The sequence below is a fragment of the Leptopilina boulardi genome, unplaced genomic scaffold (assembly GCF_019393585.1).
Source record: "Leptopilina boulardi isolate dan_hultmark-lab unplaced genomic scaffold, ZJU_Lbou_2.1 LbouV2_278, whole genome shotgun sequence".
NCBI lineage: Eukaryota > Metazoa > Arthropoda > Insecta > Hymenoptera > Figitidae > Leptopilina > Leptopilina boulardi.
In genome coordinates this window covers 6,696,506-6,718,514 of record NW_026137838.1, presented here as the reverse complement: position 1 = coordinate 6,718,514, position 22,009 = coordinate 6,696,506, and the positions used below count along the sequence as shown (strand labels likewise).

Below are 22,009 nucleotides of genomic sequence, written 5' to 3'. Positions count from 1 at the left end.
TCAAGTAAATATTTATTTGATAATAATCAAATACATCGGTATTTGAATCGAATAAATTTTTTTTTGTTCTGTGTACAATATAACAATTGTTATAAAAAATTTTGTGTTAAAATAATACTGAAAAAATTTTTTTTTCTATTTAATATTTAATAATATTTATCCTTTATTTGCAAATATGTTTAAAATCGGCAATAAAATTTTGTCGACAATTTGAAATCTCAATTTTTCATGACAATTTCTAATAAGTCTATTTTAAAATTGGCGCCAAAATCTTAATGCCGATTTCGGCGATATTTACAGTGTATAGAATAAATAAAAATTTGCTGTGATAAACAATATCAGTCTTAATTTAAAAAAAAAAAAAAAAAAAAATTTACTGTCACAGACAAATTTTTTTCACCCTACAGCAAATTTATTTCCTATTCCTAAATTAGCTAACATAATTTGATGTGACAGCAAATAATTCTCGCTACCACAGCAATTTTTTTTTTTTTTTTTCTATTCATGAATTAATTTAAATTCTCTTCATTAGGAAATTTATGTTTATTTTTTGAAATTCCACTATGAATAATTCGAAAAACATTATTTCGAATAAAAGAAAATTCAATTATCCATTTTATCGGATAATAATTCGCCCCGAAAAATGACCGAAAATTCCCATAAAATAAGTTCTCTTTTGTATATACATATATATATATATAGAGAGAGAGAGAGAGACCGCACATGCGAGGGCGTGGACACAGTACACTAGGGTCGTCCAACAGAGGATGAGGTTTACGAGAGAAGGAGATGAAATAAGACAAGTTCAAAAAAAAACAAAAAAGGAAGTATCGGAGACTGTGAGAGCGCGAGAGGAAGAGGGCAAAGGTGGGAGTAGGTCCAAGCGAAGTAAACAAGTGGAAGACGCTGGTGGTAGGGATCAAGCACTGGTCAGTGCAGTGCATTTAGTGCATTCCTGCAGTCTGTGCCGCTCAAGATAGTCGGTTAGAAAGAGAAAAAAGAATTCGAGAAAGAGAGAAAAAATATTCGAGAGAGAGAGAGAGAAAAAATATACGAGAGAGAGAGAGAGTAAGAAGGATAGGAAAAAAAAGAGAGACAATATGTCGCGAAGCAGTGTTAGTGCGTGCGAAAAGAGGGAAGCTGCGAGGAGCAAAAGAGAGAGAGAAACGCTCTCCGCAACGCGGCACGCTACTTTGGACCGACGGGCGCAAACCGCATTCCCGGCCGTGACCTTCGCTAGGACATCGCCACTGCCCCATCCTCCTTCCATCCCCCTATCCCCCCTCCCCCTCTCTCTCTCTTTTACTCTCCTCTCATGAAGCCTCCCCAAAGGCAGACTCATCGCCCCCCCCACCTAGAGGTTCCTCTCCCCCTTCTCTTTTGGATTCACAATCGCCCCACTAGATCCATAATGCGGCCCGCACACAGTATACACCATGTCCTTCTTTATCTTCTCTCCTCTTTTTGATTTATCTCCTCTCCTCCAATCTTTATACTCTATAGCTATATGGTTTCCCTTTTCTCGGCTCCCGACCGTCTCATTTCACACTTGGAGCTTGTGAGACACTGCTCGCGATCAGGAGAGAAGAACATATCATCTCGCTTCGCTTATTAATTCCGATTATACGCATACAAGAACTTTATTATATCCATCACTCCATGGTGGTCCATGTCATTTTCCCCTCTTTTTTTTTTTTTTTTTTCTATACGAGAAAAAAATTTTAAACTAACTTTAAAGTTAAGTAAAATAAAAACTTTCGGAAATTCTATATTTATTTCGTTTTTCATTGGAAATGAAAAAAATTTACTTTATTGGTATAGTAAAATTTACTTCAAAATTTAAGTACATGGAGAAAAATGGAAAAACAAAAAGTAACTTTTACTATATTTTTAAAATAAAATTGGCACTGTCCACAATTTTTGAGACAATTTTCACTCAAAAAAAAAAAAAAAAAAATAGTACTATTTACTCGTCTGAAATAGTGAAAATTATTCCGGAATTAGTAAATTTTACTATATTTCTAAAGTAAAAATTAGCCAGAAATTGTGGACAGTTGAGATTTTACTTTTAAAGTATACACGGAGAAAAAGAAAAAGTAATTTTTACTACTTTCAGAGTAAAACTGAACCAACTCGAAGTTTCTGCGCATCTCTGGCAATTTTTACTCCAAAAATAGTAAAATTTATTATTTCTGTAGTAAATTTTACTGTTTCCGTAGTAAGTTTTACTATTTCTAGAGTAAATTTTACTATTTTTGGAGTAAAAATTGCCAGAGATGCGTAGAAACTTCGAGTTGGTCCAGTTTTACTCTGAAAGTAGTAAAAGTTACTTTATAAAAGAAATCTTTTTTCTCCGTGTAGTAAAAGTTACTTTATTCGTTTTTCTATTTTCTCCCGTGTACCAAAAATTAATACAGTCCATACTAATTTTCAGTATTATCTAGTCAGAATCTAAATAGTAACAAGTAACAACTAAATAGTAACAGTAGTTGTTCGCACGCATTTCTGACAATTTTTACTCCAGAAATAGTAAAATCTACTCGGAAAATAGTAAAATTTACTCGTCTGAAATAGTAAAAATTATTCCGGAATTAGTAAATTTTACTATTTCTAAAGTAAAAATTAGCCAGAAATTGGGGACAGTTCAGATTTTACTTTTTAAAGTATAGTAAAAGTTACTTTATTCGTCTTTCCATTTTCTCTCGTGTACCAAAAATTAATACGGTCCATACTAATTTTCAGTATTATCTAGTTAGAATCTACACAGAAAACTAAAAGGCATTAAAATAAGCTCCAACGTTTATTATTTTAATCCATTTTTGCTTATTTAAATACTAAAATTGATTAAAATAAGCAAAATTGGATTTAAATAATAAGCGTTGCAGCTTATTTTAATACCTTATAATTTTCTGTGTAATGAGTAACAAGTAACAACTAAATAATAACAGTAGTTGTCCGCGCGCATTTCTGCCAATTTTTACTCTAGAAATTGTAAAATCTACTCGGAAAATTTGTAAAATTTACTCCTGAAATAGTAAAAATTATTCCAGAATTAGTAAATTTTACTTTTTCTAGATTAAAAATTGTCAGAAATGCGCGCGAACAACTACTGTTACTATTTATTAATTGTTACTTGTTACTATTTTAATTCTGACCAGATAATACTGAAAATTAGTATGAACCGTATTAATTTTTAAGTACACAGGAGAAAATGGAAAAACGAATAAAGTAACTCTTCACAGAAAATTAAAAGGCATTAAAATATAAGCGTTGCAGCTTATTTTAATGCCTTTTAATTTTTTATGTTACTATACTTTAAAAGTAAAATCTGAACTGTCCGCAATTTCTGACTAATTTTTACTTTGCAGAAATATAGTAAAATTTACTAATTCTGGAATAATTTTTAATATTTCAGACGTGTAAATTTTACTATTTCTTGAGTAAAAATTACCGCATAAACTGCGGACAATTCGGGTTTTACTTTTCAAGTATAGTAAAATTTACTTTTATTCGTTTTTCCATTTTTCTTCATGTACCAAAAATTAATATGCTCCATTACTAATTTTCACTATTATCTGGTCAGAAATTATACACACTAAATATAGTTCAAAAAACAGAGTATTCCTCATTTTCAAAGAAAATTAATATTAATTTTTCAAATAAAAACATCTTTCAGTGATAGTTTTTACTATTTTCGGAGCAAAATGAACACGGAGAAAAATGGTAAAAACGAATAAAGTAACTTTTACTATACTTTAAAAGTAATACTGGAATTGTCCACAGTTTCTGCGCATTTTTGGCAAATTTTTACTCCATAAATAGTAAAATTTACTATATCCGCAATATTTTTACTATTTCAGAAGTAATTTTTACTATATTCGGAGTAAATTTTACTATTTCCGGAATAAAAATTGACAGAAATACGCAGAAACTGTGAACAGTTTCGGCTTTACTTTTGAAGTAATAAAAGTTATTTTATTCGTTTTTTCATTTTTCTCCGTGTACCGGAAATACCCGGGCAGCTTTGGATTTACTATACAGAAGTTACTTTATTTTCGTTTTCCATTTTTCACTAAAAAATTTTTGTTAAACTAAAGAAAATATTCCGAAAAGGAGGGAAATTTTCAATCAGTAACTCACGCTTTTTGCTTTTGAAGTTAAATTTCACTAATTCGATAATAAAGAAATACAGAAAATTTAAAGCCAATAAAATAAGCTGCAACGCTTATTATTTTAATCCAATTTTTCTTATTTTAATACCAAAATGGATTAAAATAAGCAAAATTAGATTAAAATAATAAGCGTTGCAGCTTAATTTAATACCTTATAATTATCTGTGTTTTTTTTACAATTAGATAAAACTATCGGATTATTAAAATTTAATTTAAAAGCAAAAACATGAGTAATTTTACTAATTCAGATTTAGAAAGAAGAAAATTACGTTACTTTTTGAACGCGATGCAATCACATTGTTCGTCGAGTTAGTCCAAACAACATACACAATGTATCTTTCTAAGAATAAAAGACATCATTATCTATTAATATACACACGAGACTATTTCCCTTGAATTCTAACCTCAAACCTGAACCGTAAATAGGAAGTAACCATAAAAATAAGATAAAAATTCCTTCGTTACGTGACTCGAATGCGAAATAAACTAACCAGACAGTCAAGTATGCTGTCATAAGCATATCGCAGTAGCATTTTAATGTTCTTTAAAGCAACAGCATACAAAGTTATATAGTACATTATACATTACTGGTATTGTAATTTCTACAATGATTCACGGTCAAAAAAAAAAAAAAAAAAAATTATAATTCCAATTTTTAAGCAGAAATTCCAGTAATTTTGAAGAATTAACTTCAGAAGACAAATTTTAGATTATGTTTGTCATTTTTAAAGTGAAAATACATCAACAAAATGTTTATTTGAAAAAAATTCAATAAAAACTAATTTTGATTAAACTTTTTATACAAAAAAACTATCGCTAAACATAAAGTAAAAGTTTTTTTTTAGGTCCCCCTTCTCTCGTGGAGTGATTATTCACATATAGTGGCACTTGACAAATAAAATTTGTCGGTAAGAAAAAAAGCGATTTCTTGGAAGTTATATTAACACAAACGGGTGCTTAGCCGCTCCAATTAGCATTCCCCCACTTAATCTCGATTTCTTTACCAACTTGCCGTTCTATGGAGTTATTCACCTTAATCGCATTTTGTTTTCACTTTATTCTTTTTAAAAATTTTAATTTTGCATTATACGTATACAATTTACATACAAAAAAAAATATATATTTATCTAGTAACAGCGAAACGTTTCACTATAGTAGCAAAAGTTTTACTTGTTTCAGTTAAATCTTTCGTTATTCTAGTGAAACTTTTTGCTGTTTTAGGTAAATATTTTTTTCCCTGTACAAATTTTTTTTAACATTGGAGAATGTCAGTTTTAATGTATTCAAATATCAGATTTGCAAACCATATATATATATATATATATATATATATATATATATATAGTTACAAGAGTCCTGTTTATATGGTGACTGTAAATGGAATGCGGAAGTTTTCAATTTCATATACCAAGTTTCAGTGCACTTCAAATCTTGCAAATTACTAATTAAGCATAGTTAACTAAAATGACTATTATCGCACCTATTTGTTAACTATTTAAAACTGTTACTCAAAAAAGTTTACTGTTAATTGATAAATAGTTTGTTGAAAAATATTTTAATATTATAAAAAAGCACACAAAACAAATATTTATTTGATTCAAATACTCAATTACTTGACTATTATCAAATAAATGTTTATTTGTATCAAATAAATATTTATTTGTATCAAATAAATATTTATTTGAACCAAATAGGCTTTCATTGTGATTAAATTATTCAATTTGTATCTGTGTTTCAAATACAGAAATTATTGGTTCAAATACAATTTATTTAATTCAAATAAAAATTATTTAGTTCAAGTAAATATTCATTTGATAATAGTCAAGTAATCGAGTATTTGAATCAAATAAATTTTTTTTTTTTCACTGCATTACTGTAAATTAGTTTCAGTTTACAAAGTGAAAAAAAATTAGTTAATATTTATTTATTTTAACTATAAATCCAATTGCTGCACTGGAAAAAAAATTTTATTTGATTCAAATAAATTTTACTTGACTAGGTAAATATTTCTTTCTAATAAATAAATATTTATTTTTGTATTAATTATTATTCGGATTAATTAAATGGTATTTTTTCAAGTACATAAATTTTATTGCTTTAAATAAAATTTATTTAATTTAATTAAATTTATTTGGTTTTAATAAATATTTGCGGGTTTTTTGGATAATCGTAATTGATTATTTGAAACAAGTAAATTTTTTTTTTTAGTGCATTATACGCATATAGCAATTTTTACATGGAAACAAAATATTTACCGGAAACAGCGAAAGATTTAACAGAAAGAAGTAAATATTTTGCTACTATAGTGATACGTTTCGCTGTTCCAGGTAAATCTTTTTTTCCGTTCAAAAAAAAAAAACATTACCATTAGTACAATAATAATAATAGTAACAATAATAACAATAATAGTAAGAATAATAGTAAGAATAATAGTAATAATAATAGTAATAATAATAATAATTTAAACTAAATATTTAGTAGAAAAAAAACATTTTTCATTTCACCTGCAAATGAAATTGAAAACTTGTACTTTCTTATAATACACCTAAATGTTATTACGGTATTGGAAATAATTCGAGTCATACTCCTCGTATACGTTAAAGATATACATGAATGAGAGAAGTGGCTATGGCTTTTGCTGTTGTTTACTGTCTGGCAAGAACGAGAGGTAACCACATGCACGATCCCAGTGGCACAAGGGGGTTAGAAAAACTGCGATAAACTGAGATAGAATGGACGGGAGTAAGAGAAAGATAGAGAAACCTATTTAACAAAGTGGTGAGGGAAAGAGAGAGAGAGGGGGGGGAGAAAGAAAGAGATAGAGTGCGCCAGGATGAGGACGGGGATCAGGCCCAGGATTCGAAGAAAGAAGAAACGAAGAGAGTCAACGACCCAATGAGAAGAGCCATGGAAGGTTAGGGAACGCTTGAAAACCTCGACTTCTTTTCTCGATGTCTCTCTCTCTCTCTCTCTCTTTTACGTCTATGACGTGATCAAAAAGGACAACAAAATTATTTAATAACTTACAAATAGATAAATAATTCATCCGTTAATAATAATCAAAAGCCAACAATTTCATCCACTTTTCAAAATCACTACAAATAACTAATAAACCTACAAAAAAAAAAAAAAAATTATTCCGTCAATTGTAAATTTTTGATGGGGAATAATAATAATTAAAAAAAAAATTTTTTTTTATCTGAATTTTTTTTTAAGTTTCAACGAAATATTGATGATTTTTTTTTTTTCTTGAAACGAAATTCCTCCTTTCTTGATTTTAATTTAGGTTATTCACCGTGGGATAAGAATTTTATTTTCGGTAGACAGATAACAAATGAGCACGGATTTGTCATTTTACATGACGTCATGCAGCGTCGTCGGCCGTGTTACGACCGTGCAACCGTTAAGTGACCGATTGGCATGCGAAAACGCCGGCACCTGTGCCTTCGCGTTCCAAGATTCTTTTATCCTTTTTTTTTTTATTTTGCAATGAATAATATATATATATATATATATTCCAAAAAAGTTATTTTATTCCAATCAGGGAGGGGGGGGGGGTGTGTGACCATAATATTATCATAAATCATGTTTTACGATCAAAAACTATTTTTTATTTTGAAATTCGATTCATTTAAAATAATTTAATTATATATAATAATAATAATAATTTTATATTATTTATTATTTTATTATATTATTAATTATTATATATTACTATATAATACTATATTAGATTATAATTATTCGCGGAAAAAAAAAAATTTCACTTGGAACAGAGAAACGTTTCACTAAAATAGTGAAATAACTGAAATTAAAACTATTTCTATTCTAATAATATCTTTCGCTGTATCAGGTAAGTCTTTTTTTTTTTTGCCGTGTTATAATTATAAATATTCAATTATATTATAATATTATTTTTTAAAATTATATAATAATAATAATTTTAATAATTATATAATAATAATAATTTTAATAAATATATAATAATCATTTTAATAATTAAATTAATTATAATTTTTTGTTGTTGCAATTTTTGAATAAAATATAGATTCATTCGCGAGGAATATTGGGTGGGGTTTGTTATAGGATGATCGAAAAAGAAGCGTGGATCTGACGAGGAAAACCAACACACGCAAAATGAAAGAATGATAAAGAGAAGCGTAAAAGAAAAAAAAAGAGACGAAGTGGACTGAGAGAGAGAGAGAGAGGGGGGGGGTCAGTAGCTATGCGTTCTCATGCATTCCGCTCTGTCATGGCGGACCGGCGACTCAGATGTTTCTTTCGTCCTTTTCTAAGGTTAAAAGCAGCGTGTCGCACTCCTTGGCACTGATGGTCCTTGTTCCACCCCTGTCTTCATAAAAAAAAAAAAAATAAATAAATAAAAAAAAAAACCCCACTCCCCTCACCTTATATGCCAACGATATATGTTATAAGAGAGAATCAACCGAATCGGCAGAGCCAAAAGGGAAAAAGGGTGAAGAAACAGGAAGGAGGCAAAGGGGTAGGGAGGGGGATAAAGGACGATAAAAAAAAAGAGAGAGAGAGAGAGAAAAAAGAGGGGGGGAGAGCGCCCACTGTACTAAATGTTTCGTCCGAGGCGCCCGCTCTCACGCTGCCCGGGCCCCTTTTGCCCCGGGGCCCGCTTCCCACTCGACGTAAACAAGCTCAGATACGCGCATGCCATCTACCGTGTGCGTTAGGTTCCGATTTATCACGTGCTTCACGTTTATTCATAAAATTATACTCCAACAATTAATAACAATAATAAATAATAATAAAAATAATAGTACTAAAAATACTACTAGTAATAATAATACTAGTAATACTACTACTACTAATAATAATTTATTCATTTGATAATAATAATAGTAGTAATAACAATAATAGTACTAAAAATACTACAAGTAATAATAATAGTAGTAAGAATAATAATAGCAATAATACTACTATTAACAATAATAGTAATAATAATAATAGCAATAATACTACTATTAATAATAATAATAATAATAGTAATAATAATAAAAATATTACTAATAAAAATAGTAGTAGTAATACTACTAATAATAATAATTCTAATTAAAATTTTTCTATTATTATATTTTTGTTATAATGCAAATTATTTTATTAGCGCACTAGTAATTATTTTTTTTTTCCCCAATATAAATAATATATATTTAACGCCCTATATTATAATATGTGAAATGGTCATTTGAATAGAAAAGGAAAAATAAAGGTAATTGAAAAATAAGAAAAACGGGGACAGTGTCGCTATGGCTAAAAATAGAATTTGCTGACTAACGTGGGAACGTTTTCCGAAAGTGTCTATATATATATATATATATATATATATATATTTAAGAAAGATATGCCAAGCACAACTCATTAAATGTAGAAGAGGTTTACGAGCGTTGGTGAAATTTTCATTTAATGCAAAATTAAAACTAAAAAAAAATAATTCCATATCGATTATCTATGGTTATTAAAGGCGTCAAATATTAACTATAGAAAGAAAAGGATATAAATGGTCAATGTTGTAATGAGGTCACAACAATCTTGTATATACATTAAAAAAAAAAAAAAAAAAAAAAAAAGAATGCTTTTTTTGGTAAAAAAAAAAATTATTTAAATTATTAATTTTGTTATAACGGTGAAAAATTATTATTAGTCTTTACAATATCTTCCCACACACGTATATAGAAGCGGGAGGGCAAAAGGGTTTACTAACGCACGACCGACAACAATAACAAAAGAGAAAGAGAGAAAAAAAATAGGGAGCGATGAACTTCGCACAAATTTTTTTTTTTAAACGAAAATTTTTTTTAATTGACATATTTTTCCTAAAAAAAAACTATCTTTTATTTCTCAAAAAAAAAAAAAAATTTACATACGAAAAAGGACGATTCTCTTTCTCATTCGCGAGATCTTTGATATCGAGCGTATAAGAATTTTCTTGGAAGTCAACGCGGATAGAGGGGAGGGATGTTGGAATGCAAATAAAATGCGAGCTCAACGACTCTTCGTAATTAGATTTCAAAGACGCGTCGCGACAAAGAGGAGTGTTCAAGACACGGAAATTTAAAACGTAAGAAAAAAAAAAACAAAAAAAAAAAAAATCTAGAGCATTGTATAGAATAAATAATAATAACATTGGGCGTTGTGTGTGCGATGCGTCATAACCCCCATTGGGTGGGAGTGAGCAGGGGGGGAGGGGGAAATTTCGCGCTCTCGAGAGAGAAGGAGAGAGAATGAGAGTTTGTTCGATCCTTAAGGTTTTGATCGCACACGTCGTGAAACAGTGGAACGCGGCTTCGTAGGGAAGAAACAAGGAACGCACGCGGGGAGAGTTTCGTCGGTTCACAGTCTCAGATATATATTCAAGCCAGAAGACGGCATTCCATGGGTACCTGTCCTTAACACAGCCTCCTACGGTTCGCGTTTCTCAGCTCACCGGCAATCGGCCCACAAACCATAATACGGTATGCAATAACGCGGCTCTCAACTTTATCCCCCCCCCCCCCCTGATTGGGCTATAACTGCCGCCACAAAAATTCGATCTTTTTTTTAATTATTAGAAAAAAAAACGGTTTTTTTTTTAATTTTGAGAAAAATTCAACCAAATATGATAGTCTAAAATTATTTATAGAACATGTAAAACGTCATCTTTGATTTATAAGTAACCTTTCAAGATCAATAAAACTATCTGTGGTTGTAAACAGAATTTTTTTTTTCTTTTAGTTCACCGTAAACGATAATTAGAAAAAGATTACTGAATTTTTTTTTTTTTCTTAAAAACGATTGGAAATTAACGATAATAAATTATATTGTAAGTAGCGAAAAATAGTCTACTAAATGACAGTTAAAAATAGATCTATTTATAAAATCAGAAATAACATGGAAATAGGAAAAAAAAAAATAATCTCTACAAAAACTAACCTTTCATTATGTGTTCCAAAATAAATTGGAATCTCCATGAAAATTACGAAAGAGAAAATTAATGAGTGTAATTCATGTTTAATAAAGCGATAAAACTAAAATATTACGCATCTTTGACAGCAGCTTGGAGATCGTGTGCCACAATACGGCGAAGAAGTGTAAAGTTCAAGGCGAGAAAAATAAACAAGTAAATGATTGAACGAACGCGGATTTCTTGCATTCTCTCTCTCTCTCTCTCTCTTTCCCGATAGTTAACAAAGTATTTCTCTATTGAAAAAAAAAAATGAAGCGCGTGCGAGAGTAAAATAAAAAAACGGATGATGCAAGGTAATTGGCACGCGTGAATTTCCATGGCATGTAAATAATGATAAAAAGGGGTTTGCCACGCAGGATATAATTATTATAATAACGCATTCCTAAATTGAATTCCTGTTGGCGATTTGCAGGAAAAATAGGAATATTTTCTAAATATTAATTCAAAAAAAAAAAAAAAAATACTTTTTTTCTGCACAAAACAAAAATCCAAGTTAATTATAAATAGTGTAAAAGTATTCCGCGAAATGAGAGCCACTGGTGAAAGAGCAAGCGCACTACCGCAATATGGCGAGGGAAATATATGTCCAAAAAAAATTCATTCATAATGTAAGTATAATCGACAAGTGAAAACTGGCGCTGCTTTGATAACGATAACAAGAAAGGCGGTCAGTCGAACTTTGATACTTTCCCCCTCTACTATGAAAAAAGGGGTAGGGGGGGGTTCACAGAAGAGAGAGAGGGGATAAAGCACCCTAAATTAAAAAAAAAAAAAAAATACATACTTGTCATGGTAATTATCCAAAGGCATCCGGGGGACCAGTAAACAGAAAATTTTTGCCTTTTTTTTTTTTTTGCAAAAGAAAAAGCAGTGGTACCCGAAGGCAGTGTACTTGTAACGCACCACAGGATAGAGAGAACCACTCGGTTATATTAGTATGGGAACACACACGCCCGGACACGTGTGTCTCACTTCCTGTGGCGGACCGGAAGTCTCTATAGTACTATGGCGCACCGTGGTGTAGCGTGATCACGCTACCATTACTACCTCAATGGCATAAGGAATGGTCCAATTACCGGTTAAATATTCCTCAAGGCACATTTTGTGAAGTTATTTTCTCACCAAAAAAAAAAAAAAACACAATTTTTCAAAATTGTCGTCACATCACTAATTTTCAGTCATAGAATACACAGCACACGTTAAGTAACTCCCGGATTTATTTTTCGTTCTCCACTGATCCACACTTCCGGTCCTTCCAATGGACCTAATAATTGAAAGACACGAAAGTATTCGAGGAAGTTGGATTGCGCGCGTCGTTTCCGGTCGACGAACGACGGCGTCCTCGTGGTGCCACATGTGCTTTTTAGTTTAGAACAAAACAAATTGGACATATTCATTTTTGGAAAAAAAAAAAAAAAAAAACTCAACACTAGGAGGGGCAGGGGGGGAATAACCAAAGGATGCGCGCGCAAAAATTAAATAGGGAAAAAAAAAAATAAACTTTTTTTGTTATATATTTATACACACATACACTGGAGGAAGAAGAGGTGGGGGGGGGCGAAAAAAAAAGGAAACGTCCTCACTCAACGACGGCTCGATCCACACTGAGAAGGACTAGTGGCGCGCCACGCTCAGCGGCGCGTAGTGGTCTGCGCAGAAACGATTGCGCATCAAGGCGAGCGCCCGCGCGCTCCCCAATGAAACACATGCACTTTATCACACACACACACACATATATACGTGCCAAAGAGGGGGGGGGGGGAGGGAAAGAGAGAGAGAGAGTTAAGCTATTGGCGCGAGTGTAGAAAAAGAGATGGAAGAGGGGTTTTTAGAGAGAGGGGAGAAGGGGGGTGATGCGGGGGATTAAACCGACCCGTTATTTCTCGGAAACGGGCCGTCGCCGCCACCGCCAAACAGAAAACCTCTTGCGAAGAGAAAGATTGGGTCTTCTCGTCGGTCGTCCAAACGAGAAATCGACGAGGAACTTATGCCGCGGTGAGGTCCCAAAATGAGAGGAACGCGACTCTCTCACGATATATACACACAACACATATATATATTGCCTTGCGAATATATCGGGGGCCCCGGGACTTATGGCACCGTAAAGTGCGAACAACTTCGCGGAAATGAAAACGGTAAATTTGCAATGTCACCGCCTTGTATGTCTTCCCCAAAAAAAAAAAAAAAATTGTGTGTGCTTGTGTTATACATTTATTATTATTAAAAAAAAAAAAAAAAACAAGTTTTTTTCCCCCCTCGGAAATCCGCGTTTTATAATTATATATAGTGAAATTAATATTGTAATTATTTTTTTTTTTACAAGTGTATTTATTTAAGTGAATTAATTTTAGTTTCAGTGAAATAGAAATTTTTTATTATCTTACCGTATACTAATAAAGTAGAAGCATCAAAAATGAATATCTTACCTGAAACAAAAAATGAAAAAAATTTTTATTAAAAATTTAATAAAATATTTAGAAAATTGTAAATAAATTATTTTTTTTTCATTTATTGATAAATTAGTTCTCTTATTAATTTATTGATAATAATATTGAATTTGATTTGAGTTGTTATTTTTTTTTTTTATTGGTATTGATTTGAAATATTGATTTTTGAACAATATAATTAAAGTTAATATATATCCTTCAGAGATTAACTGGACATCGCAATAAGTCTTGTTTACGTATATAGATAGCAATTTGATATCTCTATACCTCGCTAAACAATAAGTATATTTTGAAGTACCTTTTGTTCGACAAAATTAATAATTCCGTAATTCTAATTTTCTATAAACAAGAAAATTTGTCTCTCTATAAGCTTGGAAGAATTAAATAAAAGTATTTTCGAATTATTATTGACAGTGCTACATTTCATTTTATTTCATAATTAATTATTATCTCAATAATTAATTATATTAATTAATTATTTAATTAATATTAATAAATACCTGATGAATTAAAAGTAAGAACTAATAAATTTATAATTTAATTAATTATAATTAATTTATTATTTAATAACAAATAATATCTAATCAATTAATATTAATTAATACCTAATTAATAGAGAGTGATTAACAGTAATTAATAAACGGATTTATTAATAATAGTAAAACATGATTAAATAATAATTAAAATTTGATTAAGTAATAATAAATAATCTTAGTTAGTACTTAATTAATTAGTTAGTACCTAATTAATTAATTAAAGTTTATACCTGATTAATTAATATTACTTAGTACCTGATTAATTAATCTTAGTTAGTAGGTGATTAATTAAATGTATTTAATACCTGATTATTAAAAGTATTCAAAACCTGATTAATTAATACCTGATTGATTAATATTAATTAGTAACTGATTAATAAATACCGGATTAGAAATAAAAATAATTGATTAACTAATAATAATTAATATATGACTAACTAATAATAAATATTATCGGAATAATTAATATTAAATAATACCTGATTAATTAAAAGTAATTAATACCTGATTAATTGAAAGTAATTGATACCTGATTAATTAATAGTAATTATTACCTGATTGATTAATAGCAATAAATACATTATCATTTAATAATAATAAATATGTGATTAAATTAAAAATAAACAGTACCTGATAAATTAAAAGTAATTATTACTTTTTAATTAATACCTGATTGATTATTACTAATGTGTTACTTATTAATTAATATCTGATTGATTAATAGTAATTAATAAATGATTAATGAATATCTGACAAACTATTACTGAATAATCACGGATTAATTAATATTAATTAATACCTTATTAATTAAAAGTAATTAATAACGGATTAAATAAAAGTAATTAATACCGGATTAAATAAAAGTAATTAACACCTGATTAATTAATAAAAATGAATACCTGCTTCATTAATAGTAATTAACACCTGATTAATTATTAGTAATTAATACCTGATTAATTAATAATAACAATTTTCTTATTATCTAAATATAAATAATATTTGACTGATTGATTTTATTAAAAAAATTAATAACTAATTAACAAATACCTGTATGTTTCAGAGCAATAAATAAATAATTAACCAATAAAAATTAATATCTGTTTAACTAATAATACCTAATTAATTAATAAAAATTAATACCTGATTAATTAATAGTAATTCCTATCTAATTAATTAATAAAAATTAATACCTGATTAATTAATAGTAATTCCTATCTAATTAATTAATAAAAATTAATACCTGATTAATTAATAGTAATTCCTACCTAATTAATTAATTTAATTAGCGCATCAAATTATTCGCTGGATAAAAATAAATTTTTTAAGAACCAAACAATTTGTTGTGCACTATATATTATTTACATAATATTAAAAAAAAAAAAAAAAGATTATGATTTTGAATGACAATCAATAAATTTGTCAAATTTTTTTTTTTTTTTTTTTCTTAAAATTCCATCCAATATGAAAACTTTAAAGTACTTTTGAATACTTAATTAATAATATAAAAAAAAAATCTCTTACATTCTTTCGATACCAAAGTTAGTGGTCCCAAAACATTTTTATTTGTACCGCTTTAATCTCATAACATTGTACGAGGAGATAACTATCTGGTGTAACACTCGGAAAAAATTCGGGAAGCGATAAACTGCATTCCAATGTCGTTTGGGGTAAAAAGAAAAAAAAAAAATTTTTTTTTTCTTCTCTTTTCTGAATATCGGACCTTATCGGTTCAGTGACTCGAGAATGGAGAAATGTATATATATATATATATATAAGAAGTGCTCTCTCGATAAAAAGACGAAAAGAGAGGGAGGAAATGCATCGGTTTGAGAAGAAGGGCGCGAGCACGATGCACCCGTGCGTGTTTAGCATTCGAAAAAAAAAATATATATATATACAGAAGGAACGAAAAGAAAAAAAAAGAAGAAGAAAATGATGATGATGATGATGATGATGATAATGATGATGAAAAAAGATGAAAAGTCGGCTCTTCTGTTAAAAGAGATATATACAATTTCTTTATTCGTGGGCAGTGCGAGGGCGTAAAGTCGCGAATACCGTGTGACAAATATTATATATATATATATATATATATATATATATATATATATATATATATATATATATATATATATCTCGCACATTTACGTTGGAAACAAAAGGTCGTTTCTAATTTAAATATTCCGATGTGTCATCAAACTCTCGTTAATCATCACTTTCAATTTGTCATTTATTGCAAATTTTTTTTTTCTCTTTTCAAGAATGCATTTTTTTTATTGCAAAAATTCACATTTTTTTTTTTTTAGTAAAATTAACATTAACTTCGGATAATTTAAATTTAAATAAATTAATTAATAAGTTACTGCAATTTATTTTATTTATTTACATTTATTTTATTTAATAATTATTATATTATATTATTATTATTTTATTATTTATTTTAGTATTAAAACTAAAACTTTGAATATTGAATCTAAATAAATTAATAATAAATAATTCTATATTTATTAATAACAAAAAAAATAATATACTTGAAATAACCATAAAAAAAAAAAAAGAAAAAATTTCCCGAGATTCCTGAGTCTGGACACGACGCCATTGAACTTACAATAACTGTAGTACGTTCCTTGCGTTGTTTCTGAATGACGCTAGACAAGGTCTACTGTCTTTTGAGTTTGCATATCTCTGACTACTTAACATCCCATTCCTTTTAAAATTTTTGAAAAATTATAAAAAAAAATTATTTTTAAATTAATTTTTTTTTTTTTTTTAATTATTATTCTGTCTCTCTTTTTCTATTCATAAAAAAAATTTTCCCTCTCTTTTCTTTTCGTTTAAGTTTTAAGCACATCACACTATATGGCGTTCACACGCGTGAGGAGCAAAGGAATGCACAAACGTTCGTGTCGAGGAACCGTTAATGAATCTTGCAGTTCTTAAGTTTACCGCCTGCGATGCCAAGCACACAAGGAAGAGAGACCGATGTCAGCAAAGCGGGAAAAAGAAATACGAGTCCTCAACCAGATTCCATTATTTTTCGGACCACTTTCGAAAAAAAAAAAAAAAAAAAAATTAACTTTTAATCGAAAAATTAAAAATTCAACTCACAGTAAAATAGAAAAATATTTTTCATGATTCTTATTTTTTTAAATTATTTTTATTTCAAATTTTTTTTTTTTATAAATAAACAAATTCTGAATAAATAACCTGGTTTTTAATAAATAAATAAATTCTTAATAAATAGATTCTTAACAAAAATATATATGTATTTCGATAACAGTTTTTTTTTTTTAAAGAAATTTCACTCAATGTCAATGAAATGTGATACAAAAGAAATATATATATATATATATATATATATATATATATATATATATATATATGACAACCCTGTTACTACAGACTGATGTAATCAATTATCAATTACTCATCTGCTTCTATGATAAGTGACTTAAATAAAATAGAATCGATAAGAATGGCATTTTATCTGAATGGACATTCCATAAAAATTGTGGAATATTTTTGTTCGAAAAGAATTTCGATTTTTTTTTTTCTATTTTTGAAAATAACAATGTGTAAAACACGTTGAATAATTTAATTTACGATTAAAGGTGAACACTTAAAGAAGTACTATATAGAGAAAGGGATAATAAAACTTTTTATTTTATAGCTTACAAGAACACGTGGCACAAACATTATATTGACATGAAAGCACATCGTTCGCGACAAACACGTGTCTTGCATGGTCTGCAAATGTACTTAAATTACATTTAAGGAATTTAGATATAGACTAATTTATTTATATATATTAAATTTTTAATTTATTTATTAGTATTTTTTTTTATTTATTTATATAATTTTATATTTATTAGTATTTTTATTTATTTATAATTTATTTATACAATTTTACATATTTATTTAAATATTTATTTATTTAATTTTACCTATTTATTTATAATTTATTTATACAATTTTACATATTTATTTATATATTTATTTATTTAATTTTACCTATTTATTTATAATTTATTTATACAATTTTACATATTTATTTAAATATTTATTTATTTAATTTTACCTATTTATTTATAATTTATTTATACAATTTTACATATTTATTTATATATTTATTTATTTAATTTTACCTATTTATTTATAATTTATTTATACAATTTTACATATTTATTTATATATTTATTTATTTGTTTAATTTTACATATTTATTTATAATTTATTTATACAATTTTACATATTTATTTATATATTTATTTATTTAATTATACCTATTTATTTATAATTTATTTATACAATTTTACATATTTATTTATATATTTATTTATTTGTTTAATTTTACATATTTATTTATAATTTATTTATACAATTTTACATATTTATTTATATATTTATTTATTTAATTTTATATATTTGTTTATAATTTATTTATTTAATTATATATTTATTTATTTATTTAATTTTACATATTTATTTATATATTTATTTATTTAATTTTACATATTTATTTATATACTTATTTATTTATTAATTTTTTTTCTGCCACTTAAATAATTATTTATGCAACTAAATTGTAATTACCGTATTGATACCGAAGCATAAATTATTTTAAATTAAAGATATACTTGTAAAAATACAAGAACTGAAAAATTCCCTCGAGGAGGATTCGAACCCCAAACGGAGTAGTACGAAAATAGTGGCGCCTTACGCCTCACGGCCAAACACACAAACAAAAGAAGATTAACAAAAATTTGTTCTACAACGCTAATTCTATCAATTTTTTTTTGAAATATTTTTCTATTTTTTAAATTCAATAACCATCGATACATGAAAATATAATTGTTTTCATGTCTTGTAATCGATTAATTGGTTGAAGTTCATCAGGCAAGTGAAAACGGAAATGCATATATACATATATATGCAGATAAGGAATTACGAGCAGTTATCGGATTACAAGTTGATGGGAGGGCTTTATAACTGCAAAGAGACATATAGGTATATGTGCTTATGGACAAAGTTCACTTCTAAGGCTGGCACATGACTATACATGCACATGGCGTATTATAAATGTACAAGGCAGCTTCGGAACAACGTGAAGGAATGTGTAGAAATCGAGGGTTCTCTTTTAATATATATATATATATATATATCAGAGTAGCGTCATCGACATATACTGTCTCGATAATTAAATATTGTACAGATGATTTATGAGCGTCTCTTATCGATTCTTGGCTGGACACTAATCTACGTGGGGGATCGCCTACTTAATGAATATCACAACGATTATAATATAAGGCATATATTATTTATCAAGTGTCACACAGTGCCGAAAATTTGCGAGTTTCAAATTTTGAAAATAAAAATTCACCTTTAAATTGCAGTAATTTTATTTTTATGAAAAAATTTGTTTCTGGTTAAATGAAATTATATTTTTTGTTGAATAAAAATTTATATTTAGTAATTAAAATTTATTTTTTATTCAATAAAAATGTACTTTTTTTTTTTTGGTAAACAACTATAAAATTGAAAAATTAAAAATAATAGTAAATAATAAAGTTAAAAAAAAAAAAAACAATTCGTACAAGTGCTATTCTAAATAGACAAAATGACTAATTTCAACTCTCATTAGTCAAAATATCCAGAGAAGGTTCGGGAAATGAATATTTTAAGGACATCTTCCAATTAAAGTGCATCGCTAATTAGTTTTCCAAACTCATTATCGTTGAGTGTATGGGAATCTCATTTAAATCACATTTTCGCCAAACTAATGTATAATGTTAGTCTCTCGGAAAAAAAAATTATACTAGTAAAAAAAATTACAGAAGACAAAAAAAAATTATAGTAGTTGTTATAAAAAATTATTACTATAATAATTTTTGTTTTTTTGAGAGAGAATACATATCATTAAATATTTATTATTGTTGTTTTTCCTAAACATTTTTGCGAGACTAAATTATTAGTAAAAAAAAAAAGTTGTTGATATAATAATTTTTTTTTTTTTTGAGAGTGCATACAAAATATTATTGTTGTTTTTACTAAACATTAAATTTTTTTGCGAGACGAAAAGAAGATGAAAAAAGGGGTTAAAAAAAAAAAAAAACCCCGGCACAGCAGATGCAGCAACCAAAGATGCTCATAACAGGAAATTCCTCTTCCCCCCTCTCTCTCTCTCTCTTTCTCGCTTCCTCACTATCTTTTGCCTTCTCTCTTTTTCTCTTGGTCGTTGCTTCTCTACGCCACTTACTGTCATCGCAACTTGAGTTTTAACCCTTTCTTTTCCCCTTATGCCGCCTTCTCACTCCCCCTCCTTGTCTCATCACACTCTCCTCTCGCTGGCATCCCCTTCAGAAAAGACGTTCTCTCTCTCTCTCTCGGTCGCTGCACCGGAATGCACAAATAGACACCACGACTCTCGAAAGTAAAACGCCAACTGGTGAATGGACCCGCGTGTAAAGAAAGACGAGAGAGAGAGAGAGAAAGAGAGAACAGAAGAGAGGGAGGAGGGAAGGAAGACATGAAAGAGTTGGATGAGGCAACCATTTGAGGGAAGGGAGGAGGAGAAAGAGGAAAAAAAATGTCAATGAGTCGCGTTGTGCCCCGTGCCTTGATTATCATCAACGGGCGCAACTAACATATAAGTTGACATAGCGCGCGTGTACGCCAAACTATTAGTCAATCAACTTATTTTCAAATTTCATTCTTTCATCTTCCACTGGATTTAGAAAGGAAAATCATTTTTTTCATTACTGCGAAAAGTTTTGTTTGAATAAAATTAGTTTTTTTTTTTTTTCTTTTTTTTTTTTTGATTAAAAGAATTTTTTTCAGTTTATTTCCAACAAAAAAAATTTGTTTGATTCATGTAAATATTTATTTGATGGAAATAAATATTTGTTCGATTCAAATAAATATTTATATGATGATAAATATTTATTTGACGGAAATAAATATAATTATCTAAATAATCGTTTTGTTTATTTTAATTAATTTTTCGATTAAAGAAAGAATTTTTAATTGAAATAAATAAAAAGTTATTATAGGGCTTGGAGAGCCCACCTGGAAAGACTCCCCGGAAAGGTTCTATCAGAATTCCACCGGAACTTCAAAACGTAATTCCGTCGGAATTCCATCGGAGTTCCAAAGAATTTCCGATGTGATTCCGACGGAATTCCGATTAATTTTTTCAAAATTTTTACACTCCTCATTACGTCGGAATCCCATCGGAATCCCATCGGAAATTCTTTGAAACGCCGATGTAATTCCGACGGAATTACGTTAGATGTTCCGGCGGAATTGTGATAGAACCTCCATAGGGGACACTTTCCGGGGAATCTTTCCAAGTGGGAGACAAATATATTTTTATTTGCTTCAACTAAATTTTTCACCTACTTTCAAATAAACGCCAATAAAATATTCCTCTATGTATATGTTAATTCGAAAAATTTATTAAAAATAAATCAAACGTTTATTTGCACGCCGCGCTCATTTGAAAAGATTCCCCAGAAAGTGTCCCCTGGAGGTTCTATCAAAATTCCGCCGGAAATTCCAACGTAATTCTGTCGGAATTCCATTGGAGTTCCAAAGAATTTCCGATGGGATTCCGACAGAGTTCCGACGGAATTAAGACTCTAAAAATTTTGAAAAAAATTATTTGGAATTCCGTCGGAATTCCATTGGAGTTCCAAAGAATTTCCGATGGGATTCCGACAGAGTTCCGACGGTATTAAGACTCTAAAAATTTTGAAAAAAATTATTTGGAATTCCGTCGGAATTCCATTGGGGTTCCAAAGAATTTCCGATGGGATTCCGACGGAATTAGGTCTCTAAAAATTTTTAAAAAAATTATTTGGAATTCCGTCGGAATTCCATTGGAGT

The 22,009-nt window shown here is 28.6% G+C and overlaps 1 protein-coding gene across 7 annotated transcripts in view; it reads right to left on the bottom strand.

The window, feature by feature from the left end:
* The window catches only part of LOC127281832 (serine/threonine-protein phosphatase 4 regulatory subunit 1-like), a 220,621-nt gene that overhangs the window by 41,553 nt on the left and 157,059 nt on the right, over positions 1–22,009 (bottom strand). Inside the window, exon 1 of one of the 7 annotated variants that reach the window (XM_051305773.1) lies at positions 11,927–12,721. The exons of the other annotated variants lie outside the window; for them this stretch is intronic. Coding sequence (XP_051161730.1) covers positions 11,927–11,952 — 26 coding nt within the window. The 5' untranslated portion in view covers positions 11,953–12,721. Of the gene's footprint in view, positions 1–11,926; positions 12,722–22,009 lie in introns of those variants that run through there. 7 annotated transcript variants of the gene reach the window in all.